Raw genomic sequence first — 17400 nt, forward strand, 5'->3', positions numbered from 1 at the left:
ATAATTCTATTAAAATTACCTAAAATTTAGCCCCACCTCAAACTAGGCATTAAAAGAGACTGCAGTGTCTTTTAGTGCCTCACCAACATTAGTTGCCACCATTACACGCATAGTTTATTTGACTGAGCCCTTGGTCAGAAAGTGCAAAATCAAGTTCCAATCAGGACTTGAACCCTTAAGCAATGTCAATACTCCAATGCGGCATTAAGAGTTCTGCACTATCAGAGGTTTCACTGTTCAAATGAGATATTAAACATCGACCACATTTGAAAATTTTAAACTATCTGAATACTGCAACAGGATCAAGAGATGTTCCTTCGGTACTCTGACCAATTTCTCTCCCATAACTAGCAAATCAGAGACTTGCAAGTGTGAGGTGCATTTTCTCACCACAGGATGTCCTGAAGCAGTTTATTCTTAGGTACTTTAAAGCACAACCATTGCCATAATGTAGAAAATAAAGCAGCCAATCTATGCACAGGAAGGTTCTAAAAACAGCAGTGAGCTAAGTACAGTTAATCTGTTTTCCCTCTTTAGTGACATTGATTGAACAAAAAGTACTGGTCAGGGCAACTGAAAATTTGCCATTCTTCCAAACAGTACAATGAAATCTTTTAACTGCACCTGAAAGAGCAGCCAACACCTTGGTTTACTATTTCATCCTAACAATGGCATCCCTAACAGGGTAGCACTCAGCACAAATTCTATGCTCTGGTCTCAGAAGTGGGACTCAAGTCCCAAAACATCTCAGAAGCAGACTGCTACCACCGAGCCACAGCTATATCCAGTAGTTTCCAAAGGTAACCTACAGTGTGAAGTGTTGTGCAACATTTTAACATCGTAGTTAAGCACTCAGACAATACAAAATGCTCTCACTAAGGTATTTCAGCAGATGAACTCAATCAAATAGGATATCCAAGCATTTCCAAGTTTAAGGACTATGTGACTAAATCATTTTAAATGAAAATTTTTGGACTGAAATACTCACTTATCTTTGTCCTGTGCAAAAGCAGATGACTCGCTACGTTGTATATCAATGATCACTACAATATATTTAATTCAACATCTCTCATAATATATTAAGATGAAAAGAACAGCTTCATCACCATCTTTAGACTAAAATGACTAAACATGTTTTACAAAGTTTGTGGTAAATATGTATGCATCTGAAACTGACAATTGACTTAATAATTTTGGCCATCATGAGGTTGTGACAAGTTGTGAATGGAGGTTTATTTTTAACAATCACGTTCAAGATGAAATTACAGCAAGTTGAAGCACCAGTTGGTGAGACAGAAGAGTCAGGACAACAGTGAATTCCTTAACATTTAACCTCAAGATTTTCAAGGCATGACAGGTGAGCTACTGAGCCAGAATGCCCCTCTTTGTCAGGTGCATAGAGCAGGAGGGGCCATCTATACATGACAGACAGCCCAGCAATAAGTAAAAGACCTCTTAATCAGCTTGGTCAGACATTTTACGACACGCCTCAGGAGCAGATGGGACTTGAACCTGGATCTCTTGGCTCAGCATTAGACCACTACCACTGTACCACAAAGTCACCCACTATGCACAAAAGCACATTTCCAGCCATGGCAAGTACAGGCAATGTTTATATAGGAATTGCTAAATGCATTGGTTTGCTAAAATGAAAAATACACCTTTCACTTATTCAGTTTTCAAACTAATTAAAGTAATTACTACCTCCTTTAAATGGAAATGCAATCACTACAAAGATTTTTGAACAGCATGCAAGATTCAAAAGTTTCAGAATGTATGACAAATATGACTAGCAGCAATGATTCGGCTACTATAAATCGATTAAACAATGTTTACTTGGTACATCAAAGTATGATGCAGCTCCAACTATTAGATGTAGCTAATTTTCTGGTAAAGTTCAGCCCCGAGTGTTAATTTTGGTAGTTTTCACAGACAGACAGTTTCCTGCTGGGTTTTCTTACACTATCCTCCCAACTGTGCCTAATAAACTTATGCATCATGCCCTTACTGGGAGTTAATGGGATTCCTGGTGCCACCACCATCTTTGAAGCCTACAGATTCACTTGGTCAAGAGCTTTCAGTCCACAGTTGCCTATCAAGTGCCCCAGACACAAAAGGAAATTAGCACCTTGCCTTGCTAATAGCGGCCTGGTAGACAGTCCATGGGTAGTCCATTGTTTGCAACCCCTGTGATCCAAGATTCTGGTGCCTGATGCCCAAGATGAGAGCTGCAGGAGCAAGTAGTGAGCTGACAGTCACCAGGTTACTGCTCAAAAACTTTTATGTTGGAAGCAGTCACTGTCTAATTGCTTCAGAGATAGTAGGAATTGCAGATGCTGGAGAAACAGAGATAACAAGGTATAGAGCTGGATGAACACAGCAGGCCAAGCAGCATCAGAGGAGCAGGAAGGCTGACGTTTCAGGCCTAGACCCTTCTTCAGAAAATGGATAGAATCTTCACAGGAACTCAATGATGTGGACATTGACAACAAAGTTAGGAGAATCGTGTGAACTAAGAGACTTCCTGCTTTCCAAAGTGTTGGATGACAAGCCAAAACTTTTGCTAGTGAGAGGCAAGACACGTATTAGCATGTGTTAGCATCCTCACTGTTATGTGACCTTGCATCTTTGACCTTTCTGAAGGAGGGTCTAGGTCCAAAACGTCAGTCTTCCAGCTCGTCTGATGCTGCTTGGCCTGCTGTGTTCATCCAGCTCTACACCGTGTTATCACTGTCTAATTGCTATCTGGCAGGTGGGAGAATGGTAAATTGCATATCAAAGATGCAAGGTCACATAACAATGAGGATGCTAACACATGCTAATACGTGTCTTGCCACTCACTAGCATAAGTTTTGGCTTGTCACCCAACACACTTTGTTAGAAAGCAGGAATTCTTAAACTTGATCAGGAATTCCCTTAGTTCACACGATTCTCCTAACTTTGTTGTCAATGTCCATATCATTGAGTTCCTGCGAAGATTCTACCTATTTTTTTTAAAAAAGAAAATATTTTGATGATTTTAAACTTTTCAACATTGAAAGCTTTGAGAGAGAAAAGGAATGAATGACTCAAATTTCTGCTTGGTTGGGTTTTAGAATATTGTTTCAAAGATTCCTTCCAATGTCAAATTAACATACTCTGGTCTTGCATTTATCCACCAAGTAAAGTTGTTGTTATTGCCAACATTTTAAACATTACTGACAAAGATTTGCATTTATTGCATGCTCATTGTTACTACCTTCAGAGTGCAGTTAAGGTCAACTTTCACAAGGTAGAGTTACAAAAGAGTTTGCTACACTAATGAGCAAAACTAAGAGGCAAGGGATTATTGTATTTTTCATTGTACTCAGTTTAAAATCAACTTCAGTTAGACTTCAATAATTAAAGAACTGAATTAAGTCAATGAATGTAGAGAAAAAGGTAATGCATCCCAAGATTATGTTAGACAATTTGATAAAGCTTTGAGCTTCCTACAGCAAATTCTTTCTTCATATAATTAGTTTCTCTTTCTCTTCCCTTCCAACACCAATGGGTGTGTCACCAAATAAAGATTAGCTTCTCTTCTGCACCACATGATTAGGACAAAACTGATGAGTAACAATTTTGTTGGGTATTGCAAGAGGAACCACGGCTTAATGATGCTGTGTAGAACATTTCCGTGATATGTAAACCAGATGAGACACTTTAGTTTTAAATTTGAGGCAAACATGCTATTCAATGAATACTCCAACGACAAAAAAAAACACCACTTTCATGGCCTACATACAGTGAATGTAGATGCATGCAGACCTTTTGTCATACTCTTCCTAACTTCGAACTGATCAGTTCACATTCATTCATTTTTGTCCTCACTAAAATATGCTCTAGTTTATATATTCTACTACGCATCAAAGACAGCAATGCAACAATGATCCCACTGAATCAATTTCATCATAAGTAATAGATGACCTTTATAAAGTTATTTTTAAAAAAAAATGCACTATCCCCATGTTTAATACTTGAAATTTAACAATTTAGTTAGAGTCCTCATCTAAAACCACACAAAAAAAATCCCCTTTCAGCCAGAACCATGACTGCCCCTTTTGTGACCAATTTTAAGCACTCACCATTAATCATACTTTAGGCAAACCATCTTGAATTTTAAACCTGGCATAAGATTCGAGTGATTTTAACATAACTGTATAACACATTTATAATGTTTAAAGTTGTAAAAGCATACGATAATTTAAAACTAGAATACAGATAGTTCTGCTATAACACGTGTTTTATTAACGCGAATTGTCTATAATGCAATTGATGAATAGTGGACACTGTTTGAATAACATGAACTTTCTGCTGCAGAGGTGTAGCGATTTCCCTATAACGTGATTTTCTATGGCAGTTTTCTACAACTCAATTTTCTATAGACTGAGGTCGCTCAAGAACACAACTATCGAGTTAGAAAAGAACTATCTGTACCAATTTAAAATCCAAAGCAATAAAGCCAAATTATATGAAGATCCCAGAAAGACACTTGGAAATTAATCCAGTCAATTTATTATACATTTTAATGTGGGAAATTACTCCGATTGCTGCAGTTCTCATCTATAGGGGATATGCTACACATTAGAAACATCCATGACAAAGAATTCTTACCCATGTGCAGTAATGCAAAACTTTCCAGTAAATAATACTACACACTTGCATACATCAAGTAATTATCATTGAAATGCAACTATTATTTTCCATCTTTTACTGCCATAGGGAATGAAATCTAGTTCCAACAGGCCTAACCTCAAAAACAGCACAAGCTTAGGAAGCAGCTTCTTTTTCAAGTTGCAATGAAAGTTGAACATGCCAGGTTAGAAACCACATTACACTGGGTTGTCCTGCTCAGGCACTTGAGCCTCCAATGAAGCCACTTAGCCCAGTAAAAGAATAGTGCGCAGACCAAATGGTGGGACTGCAGAATTTGTTGAAGTGTGTATAGCAGTGTAATATTTCTTACTGGTCACAGCAGAATTGGGTTAAGATTAAGAATTCTCATTCATCAAGCTACAGAGTTCATGCATTACTACTTGAAATGTTCAAGTGTCTAAATTGTTCTTATATGATAATATTCAATTATATTAATACATTCAGTGCAAACTTATATCTCTGTTCAACCTAACAAAACATCCCTGACAATGCTGGAAAACACAAATTAGTATTTAAAAAGATATCTAAAAGGTGGGGACCCCAACAGTAGACAGAGGAAATAAAATAAAAAGGATGTGCAGAATAGAACACGAGAACTCCGTCTAACCACAAACAGGGTGTCAACAATCCAACTGATACAGAAATACTGTCAGAGGTACAGCAGTGGCAGAGTTTGAGCAGGTGTGGACAAATTTATCCGTTCTCTTTCACAATTTGTAGATCTTCCATTCTTTCTTGTGTTGATTTTAGATCTACTGCATTTATAGGTGATTTTCTTTCCTACTCCTCCACATGATGTTTGAGCATTGTGGGGCACAGATAAGATGAATAGCAATGGTCCTTTACCCTATGATGGGGAGTTCAAAATTAGGGGGCATACTTTTAAGAGGAGAGGAGAAAGATTTAAAAAGAACATGAGGGGCAACTTTTTTTTTAAAAGGAAAAAAAGCAGAGTGGCTCATATGTGCCATGAACTGGTGGATGCAAGTACATCTACAATACTTAAAAGACATGACTAGGAAAGGTTTAGATGGATATGGGCCAAACACAGGCAAGATAGACTAGTTCGATTGGGAACATTGGACTGAAGGGTCTGTTTCCGTGCTGTACGACTACCCGCGTGGGCCTCTTGCTTGTTCACTATCTGCCATTTCTTCTGTCCTTTCAGTTTTGAATTCCATTATTCAAATTATGGATTACAATCTCTTAACTGCCTCAATATGCTCTCTAATCCTGGGATTCTTGAACACTCAAACTCATCATTGGTAACTTCAGCTGCTGAGGCCTGAATCTCTGAAGTTCCTTTCCTAAGCCTCTTTAAAACTCTATCCTCCTTCAAGACAATTGTATTTATTTAGTACCTAGACTGTGCTACAAGTTCATACATCTGCTGAGCATCTTCCATTTATTGTTAATGGCAGTTGGCAAAAATGGCCAGGGTGTCTTCAGCCTGAAGAACAGAGTCAGAGTCAATTTCCTAACAGAATTCTGATCAATTTATTGTGCATTTTCAGATCTTTGCTTTTCTTTCAAGACCCAGCATTTGTAGCTTTCCCCTCTCCATTTATCACACATGTTGTTTTTCTGCAATCATAGGTTAGCTTGAAGTTTTTAAGAGGACAATCATTCTGGTCTTTCTGTTCTATTCGATTAAGCTCCCACAAAAAAGAACTATACATGGTCAAAAAGCTGTGTCCGCTCCCAAAGCAACTTGACCAGCACGCAGGTGGTAATCACTGAAAATTCAGCCCCACTTGACAGGGCATGCTGTTTGTCTGCCCAATAAGACTTCTGAAGAACTGGTCTACTGATCTCTGTTCTAGGAGAACATCAGAAACGTACTAGATGTCTCCACAGCATCCCTAAAGCAGTCAAACATTTCAGTTTGTGGCAAGTGTTATGACAGATGGATGGACAGTGCAAGAGTTGTGGGGGGGAAGGGGGGGTCTCAAGAAAGGAGGCGAGAAAGATACAGAAAGTGGGAGGGAGGAAGGAATATGAAGAGAAGATGGGATTTGTGGGGAGAAAGCATGATACCATATTGCATGTACAAATTGAGATTCAGCGTGCAACAAGTAGCTAATTAAATCGCAGTTGCACAAGCCAACTGTGGGTACCAAAAGTCATCACATCTGACAATGTTGATTGGTTCCTGGGTAGTTTAAACAGCTGTGTGAATAATAGTGAAAAGCCCTGAAAGGAAGGTGGTGTGTCACTATCACTCACTCCAGTAAAATAGAAAAGCCAACTGTTCTCTCCCCCACCAGCAGCTGTAAGCTTGATGTTGAGGGAGAATCCATAATTGACAATTAATCCTGGACAAAAATTATAGTAAGCCAGCACAGATTTTTGTTATGAGCAAGTTGTGTATAAACAACATGAGTTTTTTTGATAAGTGAACACCTTTGATATGGTAGTCATCAGCTTCCAACTGGCATTTGATTTAGTGCCAGGCAGACTTGACGGCTAAGTTAGACATCATGGAATAAAGGGTTAGTTGCAATACCTTATGAAATGGTTTTCTGTCGCTCAAACAAGTTGGATGATTATTTGGATAAAAATAATGCACAAGGGTATGGGGAGAAAAAGGAGACTGGCACTAGGTAATGTTCATTTAATAAGACAGTGCATGCAGGTTGGGCAGAAAGGCTTCCTTCTACTCCACAATACTTCTGTTGCTTAAAAAGCAGGATCTCTATTCTTTCACTAACTCTCCGTCTACTCCCACACATTAAGACAGGACTCAAACTTATTTTGTTCCAAATAAATTACAGGCTTTAAACACAAAAATATCACCACCCTAAATAGGCTTTCCGTGACTGATGAGGTCACAGCTGAACAGTTTGTCTTTAGCACAACCATTTCACCTCAAGTAGTTCATTGTTGGAACGACAGTTCTGATAGCAGAAAAATCCAAATCTTTAGGAAATAAAACTGTTCAAAATTAAATACACAATTGAATATCCATTACAATAGCACTGGCTTCATTTCTCCCCAGTATAATGGCTTCTGAACTCCTGCAGCTTTAGTCTAGAAACTGTACATTGATTTGCAAGGAATTTCATTATTTCAATTGCCCTGTTTGCAGTTAGGTGGCCTTTTCTTTGTTGAAATGTTTTTCACTTTTGCAGCTCTCCATTTTCCATCCCTAACCCCTCCTCCAGACTTTGTAGCATAATCCTTCTCCTCGACTGCACCCACCAATGAGAGAGAGAACCAGCAAGTGATTGGAAATTTCTGAAGTAGGGTCCCGAAACGAAACGTCAACTTTCCTGCTCCTCTGATGCTGCCTGACCTGCTGTGTTCCTCCAGCTCCATGCTGTGTCGTCTCTGACTCTAGCATCTGCAGTTCTTGCTAGCTCTGTGATTGGAAAGGTTCTTCATTGTTTCGTTTCATTCTATTTAAGGGATAACTTTTCTCTGATTGATTGCCTCTGTGAGCGAATTTCCCCATGAAATTGAGAGACCTTTGAGAGCATATGGGCTTATCAGCCTATGTATTTTATGTTATCTGTTTGATACAGCGCTCAAATCACACATTTAAAGAAGGACCTCTACAAAACAACAGACTTGACACAAAAGAATGAATAGCCAAGTGATGCACTGTGCTGCTATTCTGACCACTGTTCTCATATGGTGATGAAAGTAATCTCTTTATATTCTGAATTCTGGTGTACTTCAACTTGAACCATTTTCAAAAAAAAGTGGCACAATTTATCTATTTTTGCACAAATCCTAATCTGAACCAATAAGCCGCTGATGCAGAAATTTAGCAAAGGTCTTTTGAAATCAATGTCAACTGTATTTTTCCAAGCCATGTCAGTCTAGTCAGATTTTAATGCTAACAATCTTTCAAACAGTTACTCACATCTGCAGCATAACAGCTTAATTTCTTAAAATTCACTCAAAGGACATGGGCATTGCTGCCTGGCCAGCATTTATCACAGAAGTCAGATGTGCAGAAGGAGGCTTCCGCCCATCAAGTCTGCACTGACTCTCTGAACAGCATCAAATCCCATCCCCATAACCCCGCATGGGGCTTTTAACCCATCTAAGTTGCACATCCCTGGACACTACAGTGCAATTTTTGGTATGGACATTACTGCCAATCCCTAGTTGCCTTTCAAAGGTTGTAGTGAGCTGCCTTCTTGAACTGCTGTAGTCCACTGATCACCCTATTCACATTTTGTTTATGATCTATGAACAACTGAAAACAAGTTACATTAGTAGCCTCTTTCACATTAGCCAGAAGATTTCTACTCCAGATTAAAGGATTACACAACTCTTCCATTAATTACACGGGATACTATTTGGTGTAATTAGTTCTATTTATTCAACCACTATCAATACTTCATCTATTTTCTTTGTTTTCCATTGCATTCAAGGATACCTTAAGACAGAGTTTCAGTTTAGCATGCAAACACTTGTGGACACGAAACTGCAAATTCTAGTCGCTGTTTCCAGGGTGAAAACTATACAAACTCATTTTCTTCACTTGTTTTCAAAATAATTTGTATTATTTTTGTACTAAAAGGCAACAGTGAAGTTCTTTATCATAGCACAGGTTGATTAATCAGAGATTAAGCAGCATCACCAGCAATAAACAAAGTGAAAACTAGCATTTTCTTGCCTGACTCGGAATTGCCAATTTGACTGATACAACTTCCCAAGTCAGTCATCTACATTGAACTGAAAAGATTTTATTTGGCCTTTGGTTCTTTTTTGGTCAGATGAGTTTTCAATACTAGTTCAAATCTGAAAGCTAATACTTCAAAATGCTCTTTCAGTACGACTCAAAAATTTTAAAATCTAGACATTAAAATATTGCACCAATAAAATTAACACTTTACTGATTGGTGTTAATTTGAGAGTGTAATTTCATATGGTAATCAATTGGTCATAATCAATCTCAGAACAATTTTCATTCCAATGTTTAGATTACTAGTACTTTCTACACGAAAACAGAAACCCACAACAAACAGAGACATGGGGAAGGAGGCTTCTATTTTATCAATTTACATAGGTGTGGAATTGAAGACAAAATATAATCCAATACAATTCTAATGACAGGAACCAGAATGAAACAGCCTACATTGATGGAATAGTTTCTCATCCTTGAGAGCTGCCAGAGCTCAATGTTAGATGAGCTTATGCAATAATACTAGCATGGGACTATCCATTATGTAGCATCCTTGATCTGATACTGAAGATGGCTGCTGTAGAAAGTAGAAATTTGAAGTGCTGAGGGAAACTAAGCATGAATCTAATCGCAGAACGGTCACCATTAGCCAAACTACTCTATTTCTCAATATACCTTCCACAAATAACCAAAATGATTAACTCTGCAAACAATTATTATAGGTCAGGCAAATGGCTATACACTTGGGGAATGGGAGGTGTCATCTTAAAATAACTGGCACTGAAATAGAAGAGAAAGCAAGTTTTAACTGCATACAAATCACAATATCCCCTTTCTGTAGGGGACTACAGATAGCTAATCCTAACCCTAATCACAACTCTGGGTGTAGTCAGTTCATTAACTAAATACTAAAAGAAAATGAAGTAATATTCCAAAATTATGCAATGAAGATCAGAATTCCAGGAAGTAAGGTTTAGGCAGGACAGAAATATTAGAGAGACTTTTGAGAGGAAGTGATTGAAGCTCACTTATCAACAGGAAAGACAATAGATTCAAAGTAAATGGATTAACAAGAGACAGATCACATCCAACATATTCTTCTAGGCTGCATGTCCAAATAAGCAAGAGCTAGGCTTTACTGGCTTGAATAGAATGTAATCACAATTTGTTGAAGTCACTTTTTCTAGGTTGCAAAACCAAGTTTATTTTCCAAATGGTACAAGAAGGAAAGTGAACTGGTTTGTCATAAATCCTCTAGAAAAATGGGTAAATTCTAAAAGCTGTGCTAAGGAAAAAGAAATACAGGTGGATGTGGGGGAAGAAGAATGTGACAGAAGGAGCTGGCAAGAATACAGAAGGTAAGAATGTGCGAGACAGTGAGAAAGTGAGAAAGAGGGAAAGCACACAAGACAGACAGGGAGATGGAGAAAGCAGGAACATGAAACAGGGAGAGAAAGTGAAAGCATACAAGACAGAAAGCAAGAGCCTGAGAACACATACCGAAATTGAACTGAAAAGTTATGAGAAAAACAAAATTACAATTCCAAGAACAAAATACAGTTGAAGATCCAGGTTTTTCACAGCCCATTGTTTGTAATACCAGCTAAATATTTCCTTGTGGCAAAATGACATTTCCACATATCACCAACTTGACATTGTCAGTGCCTCAAAACACCGTAAAACTTCATAGCAACAATCAGGCAAAGTGTGACACAGAGCCACATCAGAAAATATCAGGTCAGACGAATAAAACAATGCGCAATAAAGTTTTGCCTCTTTGATCATCTTAAAATAAATTAAGAAGAGTGGACAAGTTTAGGGAGCAAATTCCAAAGTTTGTGTCAAGGCAGATGAGGATATGGTTGACTGCAGTGAAATCAAAATTTGGGCATGTACAAGAAGCCAGAATTGGAGAAATGCAGAGATCATGGTGGGTTACAGAGATGAAGAAGGTCAAAGCTATTGAGAGAGGAAAACACGAAACAATCCAAGTTCAAGAAATTTAAATTATTGCTGGACCATGAGCTATTGTAGTTGAAAGGAACTGGGACTTGGTGAAAGTTTTGTGATGAACAGCAGAATTTCACAGCAATACAAGTTTAAAGTTTGGATGGTAGAGGCAGGCTAGGAAATCACTAGAGCTTGAATCTGAAGGCAACAAGGTGGGTTTCAGATATTTTATAAAAAACACACGAGTTAGTTTTAAAAAAAAAATTTAAATTCTTCTCTTAGTGGAAAATCAACTAAACTGAGAAAAAATATGACAAAAGTTCTGCAATTTATTTGGATCGTCACTAAGTTCTGATTTTTTGCTGCACACTAAGATGCAACTTTTCATCTGTTTTCCAATGGGTCAAGAGGAAAATTGTAGCATAACTATAGAAAACAGAAATAAAACTGATCTGCAAAATAAAAAGCTGAAGATTTTTCTGACTGTATTTAAAAATCTCTTTGCTAAATTGGTATCGTATTCATTAAAAAAAAAAAGGAGCTGCCAGAAAATTCGAGATTACAAACTGAAATAAACAAAATCCCGTTCATGGAGAGTCAATAAAGATTTTCTTTTATCAATGCAAATATTAGACAATCAAGATTTTTTAAAATAAAATGTTTACCCTTGGCATAACAAATTAATCATACAGACTTTTTCATGCACAGAATGGCATGTATATGGAAAGAGCTGCCAGAGGAAGTGGTGGAGGCTGGTACAATTACAACATTTCAAAGGCATCTGGATGGGTACATTAATAGGAAGGGTTTAGAGGGATATGGACCAAATGCTGACAAATAGGACTAGGTCAGATTTGATGTCTGGTCAGTGTGGACAAGTTGGAGGATCTGTTTTTGTGCTGTATGACTCTATAATCACTCAAGGGGTGCAGGTGCAAAACAACCACATGTCACTACCGTTTTCCTGAACCACAGGGAATTCACACATGGGTGCCTACGAATTGATCTTGGCAAATCCTACAGGACAAACATCATTCACATATCCTACACTGTCACTGCAAGATCTTTGCTTCTAATCATAAACTGGAGATAAAACCTCTCCAACTTGAACAAAGAAAAAAATGTTTATTCTATTTTTGAAGCAGTTCAATCAAACTCCCTAGCAACACCAAAAGGCACCTTTTTTGCTTTGTAAATAATTCACTGAAGAGTGCTGGATTATTTCAATCAGCACAACTTTAAAATCCCATCCATAATTATGGATTACCATCAAATTACATATTTAACAAACCAGTATCTCTACTGCCTTGTCATTCCAGAATTAGACTGTTACGTTTGAGTGACATCTTTTTCCCATTTTAACATTTTCCTGCAACTGTGAAAGACTTAGCTTCAGCTGAAAAAGTTAAGTATATCTTCAGTAGTCAATTAAATCTTCAGAATGCATACAACTGTAAGCACTGTAAAAATTTAATGAGAAAATATGAAACAACAGTCCAGTTCCAACAGTACTATAAAGCACTGAATAGCAACATGGTCAATTTGACAAATTGATGGTCCCTTGATGTAATTGTATCAAATTTCCTTCAAAGTTGCTTTCAACTCAAGAAAAAAATCCTTCCTTTATTACGATACAATACATACACACCTTTCCATTCAGCTTCTAAAGGCCCTTGCATAGTTAAATTATCAAAATGTGTAACTCTCTAGTCTACCTAGTACACTGCACATCAAATTGCTGTTGAATGATTAAATTGTAGCCAAGAAAAAAGCACAGAATTCATGTATAGGTCAGATATTTGAGATATAAAAATTAGTCAAAATACTGTTCCAAACAGTATACATAACTGTTGCAAAAATATTTTCAGGCCAAATCTGAGAAACTGCATAAGTGATCCACAGTACAAAGTATGGTTAGTGGATATTCTGAACTATTTAATGTTTTACCACCAGAACGATATAAATAGAAAAATAATTTATAACAATATGCTCTAATGATGTGGCACATCTTTTCGCAGCACATTCTGCACAAATCTCAAATTGTTTCCACCATTACCAGCAATTCACACTGATTTCACAAAACGCCAGTAGGAAAAACTGAATTATACTGCATAGTGGTTTGATCCAAGTTAAAAGTTAACATATTGCAATTAGTTTTCTCATTAAAAACATCTCCACTACTGAAAGGTGACACACAACATTTGACATCCACATCTTCAAACCACCATCAACTTAATAATATTTTCCGATTGCACTAATGACAAGTGAGACTTTATGCATATATAAACACCACAAAACAAGCTTACAGGTCCATTAGAGTACAACTGCACATCAATAATAAATAGACATGATCACGATAGATCAGCAGCTTCAAAAGATTCTACCTGCAACCTGGTCATAAAGTGCTTTCTACTACACTCTCAGGAGTTCATTTTGTTTTAATTAAACAAAAATAAAGCCAACTAACAAATAATGTATTAATTGTTCAATTTATTTAATGCAGTAAAATGGCATAAATAGCATTCTCAGCAAGCTCCTTGAACATTAAGATGGTTAAGCAAGGAACTGATCCCAAAGCACTGTAAACTCAGTTGGAAAAAGAGAGTCCCAGGAGGCAGCAGTAGGTTTCAAAGGAGTTGGAAAGCAGAACAGAAGCTCATTAGAGAAAGCTTTTGCGTATTTAAAAAGGCAGCAGACTCAAGACAGGGGTGAGTGGAGACTCAATGCACAGCAGAAATGAGATCACAGAAAAACATACTGGGGAGGCACAAAGATGGTTTTATTAGAGAGAGTTAGCAGAAATGCAGATGCCAACTCAGGGCAGACTGGAATTAAGGTGGTAGGCAGGAAATTTCACAATAAATAGCAAGCAAGAGATTCATTTAAAAAAAACAACTTACTAGAGAGGAAAAAAAAAATCAAAATATAAAACATTGGGGATCTCTCAAGAACACATCAGAACCAAAATAGCGATTGCAGAAAGCAGCTTACGGCTGTCAGCAGAGATGCTTTATTAGTTATGCTTCATATACAATGGTATCAGAGCCAATTCAAGTAGAAAATTGCAACGATATACCTTTGAGGAACTTTTCCAAGAGAAACCAAACTACGTTTCCATTCCCAAATTAGAATGCATTTTCATATCAATATGAGCAAGGGGAATGTATGCCTTTGGCATGTCCTATCACATCAAATCTACAATTGAAATCTGAACTTTTTCTTGGTTGGTGGCTGAAATTACAAAAGATCCACCAAGATATGTACCTTGCTGTTCTGTGACTCACTGATTTTCTTCAGCACTAAAATAACTAGATAATTCTCATATCCTTACATCTTTAGACTTGCCCATTTTGGAAAGAACTACTGAAAGTAATCACCATGAAAATGTTAAACATTTTCAAATACAATTAATCAGCTAAACTACCTAAATGAAAGAACAAGTAACAGATAAATTAGAAGACAATTACTACATGACCCAAATGGAAAAAATAAATCTAGTACAGATTTCAGCCCTTGGGTTACCCATGCAACATTTTAGTATCAGTTCCCAACCTCTTAGTATGTATATAGCTACCACACAAATTACCACTTCATTCAGCTATAAGCCATCTGCATTCACTAGGTTCCCACACATCAACCTAAGGTAGAAGGTAGCAGAATTTTAAAAAGAGGGGGGATGAAAACAAACTCCTTATAACTTGCACACCTACAAAGCAACTACACGGAGACTAGATTTTTTAATCCCCTACCCCATTGTCTTTTAGTTAGTTTATTCAGAAACCTTTCAACAATGCCTCTCTCAGCCACTTGCCACTAAGACACAGTTCCAGGCAGCTCAGGTTGCCAATGGTTCCATTCTACAGTCTATTCACAAGTCAATTTGTACACAAGTCGGAACACAATGCAGGACAACAGAACACAGCTGTTTGTAAGTACAGGAAATGTTTGTACGTTAAATCTTTAAATTTACACACCCTGTGTGGGATTATGTTCATCAAGTCCAAGCATTCATAATTTGGACATTCGTAATTAGGGACCCCTTGTACTAGAATATTTCCTGGTTCTTAATGCCAATTGTAGAGCTCAACGACTGGGACAATGCAATCAACAGCATTATAGCTACATGCAAGAGACTCAGAACGTTCAGCAACTAAAAACAAACTCTACTTACCAACAAGACCGGGGTTTATGAAAGACGAAGATGATATGCCATCATGTGACGACAATTCTCTGTTGGATACATGATCACCATAGTGAGAACCTTCGCCATAGCCCTGTAAATAAAACAAAGCCAGCTTAGCTATACAACTTAACTTAGATTGAGAGCAGTAAATCCAAGAGTTGAATATTAGTGCATGAGCATCCCAAAATGTCCCCTTTGTTAGGCTTCCTTATCCACATTTCGGCTTTAAAACTTTCACTCAATACAATGCTGGGAGTGCAAGTTGACAGTGAGTGTAACAGGGCTTCTGGGACCCTAGTGAATAATGGAGCAGACAGTGAATCTCATTAACCAGGCAGAGACTTAACAATTCATGGGGTTTCTTTTCTTCAATCTATGATGCTAGACATTTTGTATATTGATAAAGTCAAGCATTACTCTGCCACCATTATTTTGTTGGCATAATCTGGCTCAGAACCTCAAAAAACATTCATGGGCTTTCCACCATCTGTCCAGAGAGGAAAAAATAAATTACCTTAATTTGTAAAGTGATTGCAACAGATCAGCAAGAACAAATATCCCCAAAACTAGCAGAAATGACCATATGTATACAGCATAGATTCCCAAACTGTAGGTCCTGCTCCCTGACTGGGGCTCTAGAATGGGATTTTGTGTCATAAAACTCAAAGGCAGTAATGAAGCCGAAACTGAGTTTTGACACTACTGGTATGGAACATTCAAAATATTACTACAAAGCTATTAACCAAAAAATTAGGAGTTCTTATCTGCATTAGACCTCCAAATTCTTACATTGCTTAACGACGCACAAGATGCACACAAAACATTTATAAATCAAGCTACCTCAGATTTGATAAACATGCTTAGTTGATGGTCCCTGCTCTTACTGAACACTCCCTGTTCTCCTGTAACGTTAACTCTTTCCACAGACACTGATCGTCCTTGTGTATTTCACTGAAGTGACCATTTAATACAGGAGCTTGGAGTGTGTCAGCAAACCATTCAACCATTGGCTGGCAGAGATATACACAATCCTGGCAGCATCTAATATTAAAATACAGAGTAGTGATCAGGAACTGTAATTCTGCTGTATTTTTTACCTTCACTGACACATGAACAAAAAAATAGAAAGTCAAACACCAAATGACTCCGGTGCTAAACGAGGGCAACCAAATCAGATGAACAAGGCTAAACTCTTGGCTTGGTGAATAAGTTGATCAATTGCAAGGATCAAATAGTTTTCCTTAACTTGATTGAGTTGGGACAGACTTAAGCCATAAAACCTTTTCCCAATTATTTGCCAGTGAGACCTGTTGGAGACCGAGAGAGTGTGTGTGTGGAACTTGTACGATGCCAGAAAAGCCTTGGTTACAAGGCTGTAAGACAAAAACTCCTGCTACACAGATATGTCAGAATTCATCTCCCAATTGAGGGAACTGGGGGGGGGGGGGGGGTGGAGAAAGAAAGTTAGGAACAACTACATTTCTTGCTAATTTGAGCCAGTTAGGAATCAAATGTGTATAAAATAGGCTGATACATAGTTCAAGTCACTATAATCACTAAGCAAGAATAAATAACCAGAATAACAGAGCTGACATCAGATAATTTACACCAACAGCCTGCACTGAATAGATTGTTAATCTGTAGTCAAAGCCCAATATGGCTCAAAGACACCATCGCTTCACGTTTTAGACCGTTCTCCAGAACTATTATGGCAGGATGAATCCAAACCATTTTGTACGTCTGTTTTCATTGTACTGTAAAACATACCCTAAAAGCAACTGGAATTCTGTTGACATATAAAGGAACATTATAGAAGAAAAATCGAAACAGATAATTGCCCAATATAGTCTTGTTCAACTTGGTATTTTCAGGAAGAAATAGAAAAGAAAACAAACAGAAAATGAAGTGGGAAGTCACATATGGAATCAGAACTAAAGAAAGCTGAAAAAGA

General features: G+C 37.5%; 1 protein-coding gene across 1 annotated transcript in view; it reads right to left on the minus strand.

The window, feature by feature from the left end:
• LOC125486425 (transcription factor E2-alpha-like) overlaps window positions 1-17400 on the minus strand; it is a 64566-nt gene that overhangs the window by 10962 nt on the left and 36204 nt on the right. Inside the window, exon 5 of the mRNA XM_048613865.1 lies at window positions 15438-15540. Coding sequence (XP_048469822.1) covers window positions 15438-15540 — 103 coding nt within the window. The remainder of the gene's footprint in view (window positions 1-15437; window positions 15541-17400) is intronic.

The sequence above is a fragment of the Rhincodon typus genome, chromosome 29, assembly GCF_021869965.1.
Source record: "Rhincodon typus isolate 14 chromosome 29, sRhiTyp1.1, whole genome shotgun sequence".
NCBI classification, from domain to species: Eukaryota; Metazoa; Chordata; class Chondrichthyes; order Orectolobiformes; family Rhincodontidae; genus Rhincodon; species Rhincodon typus.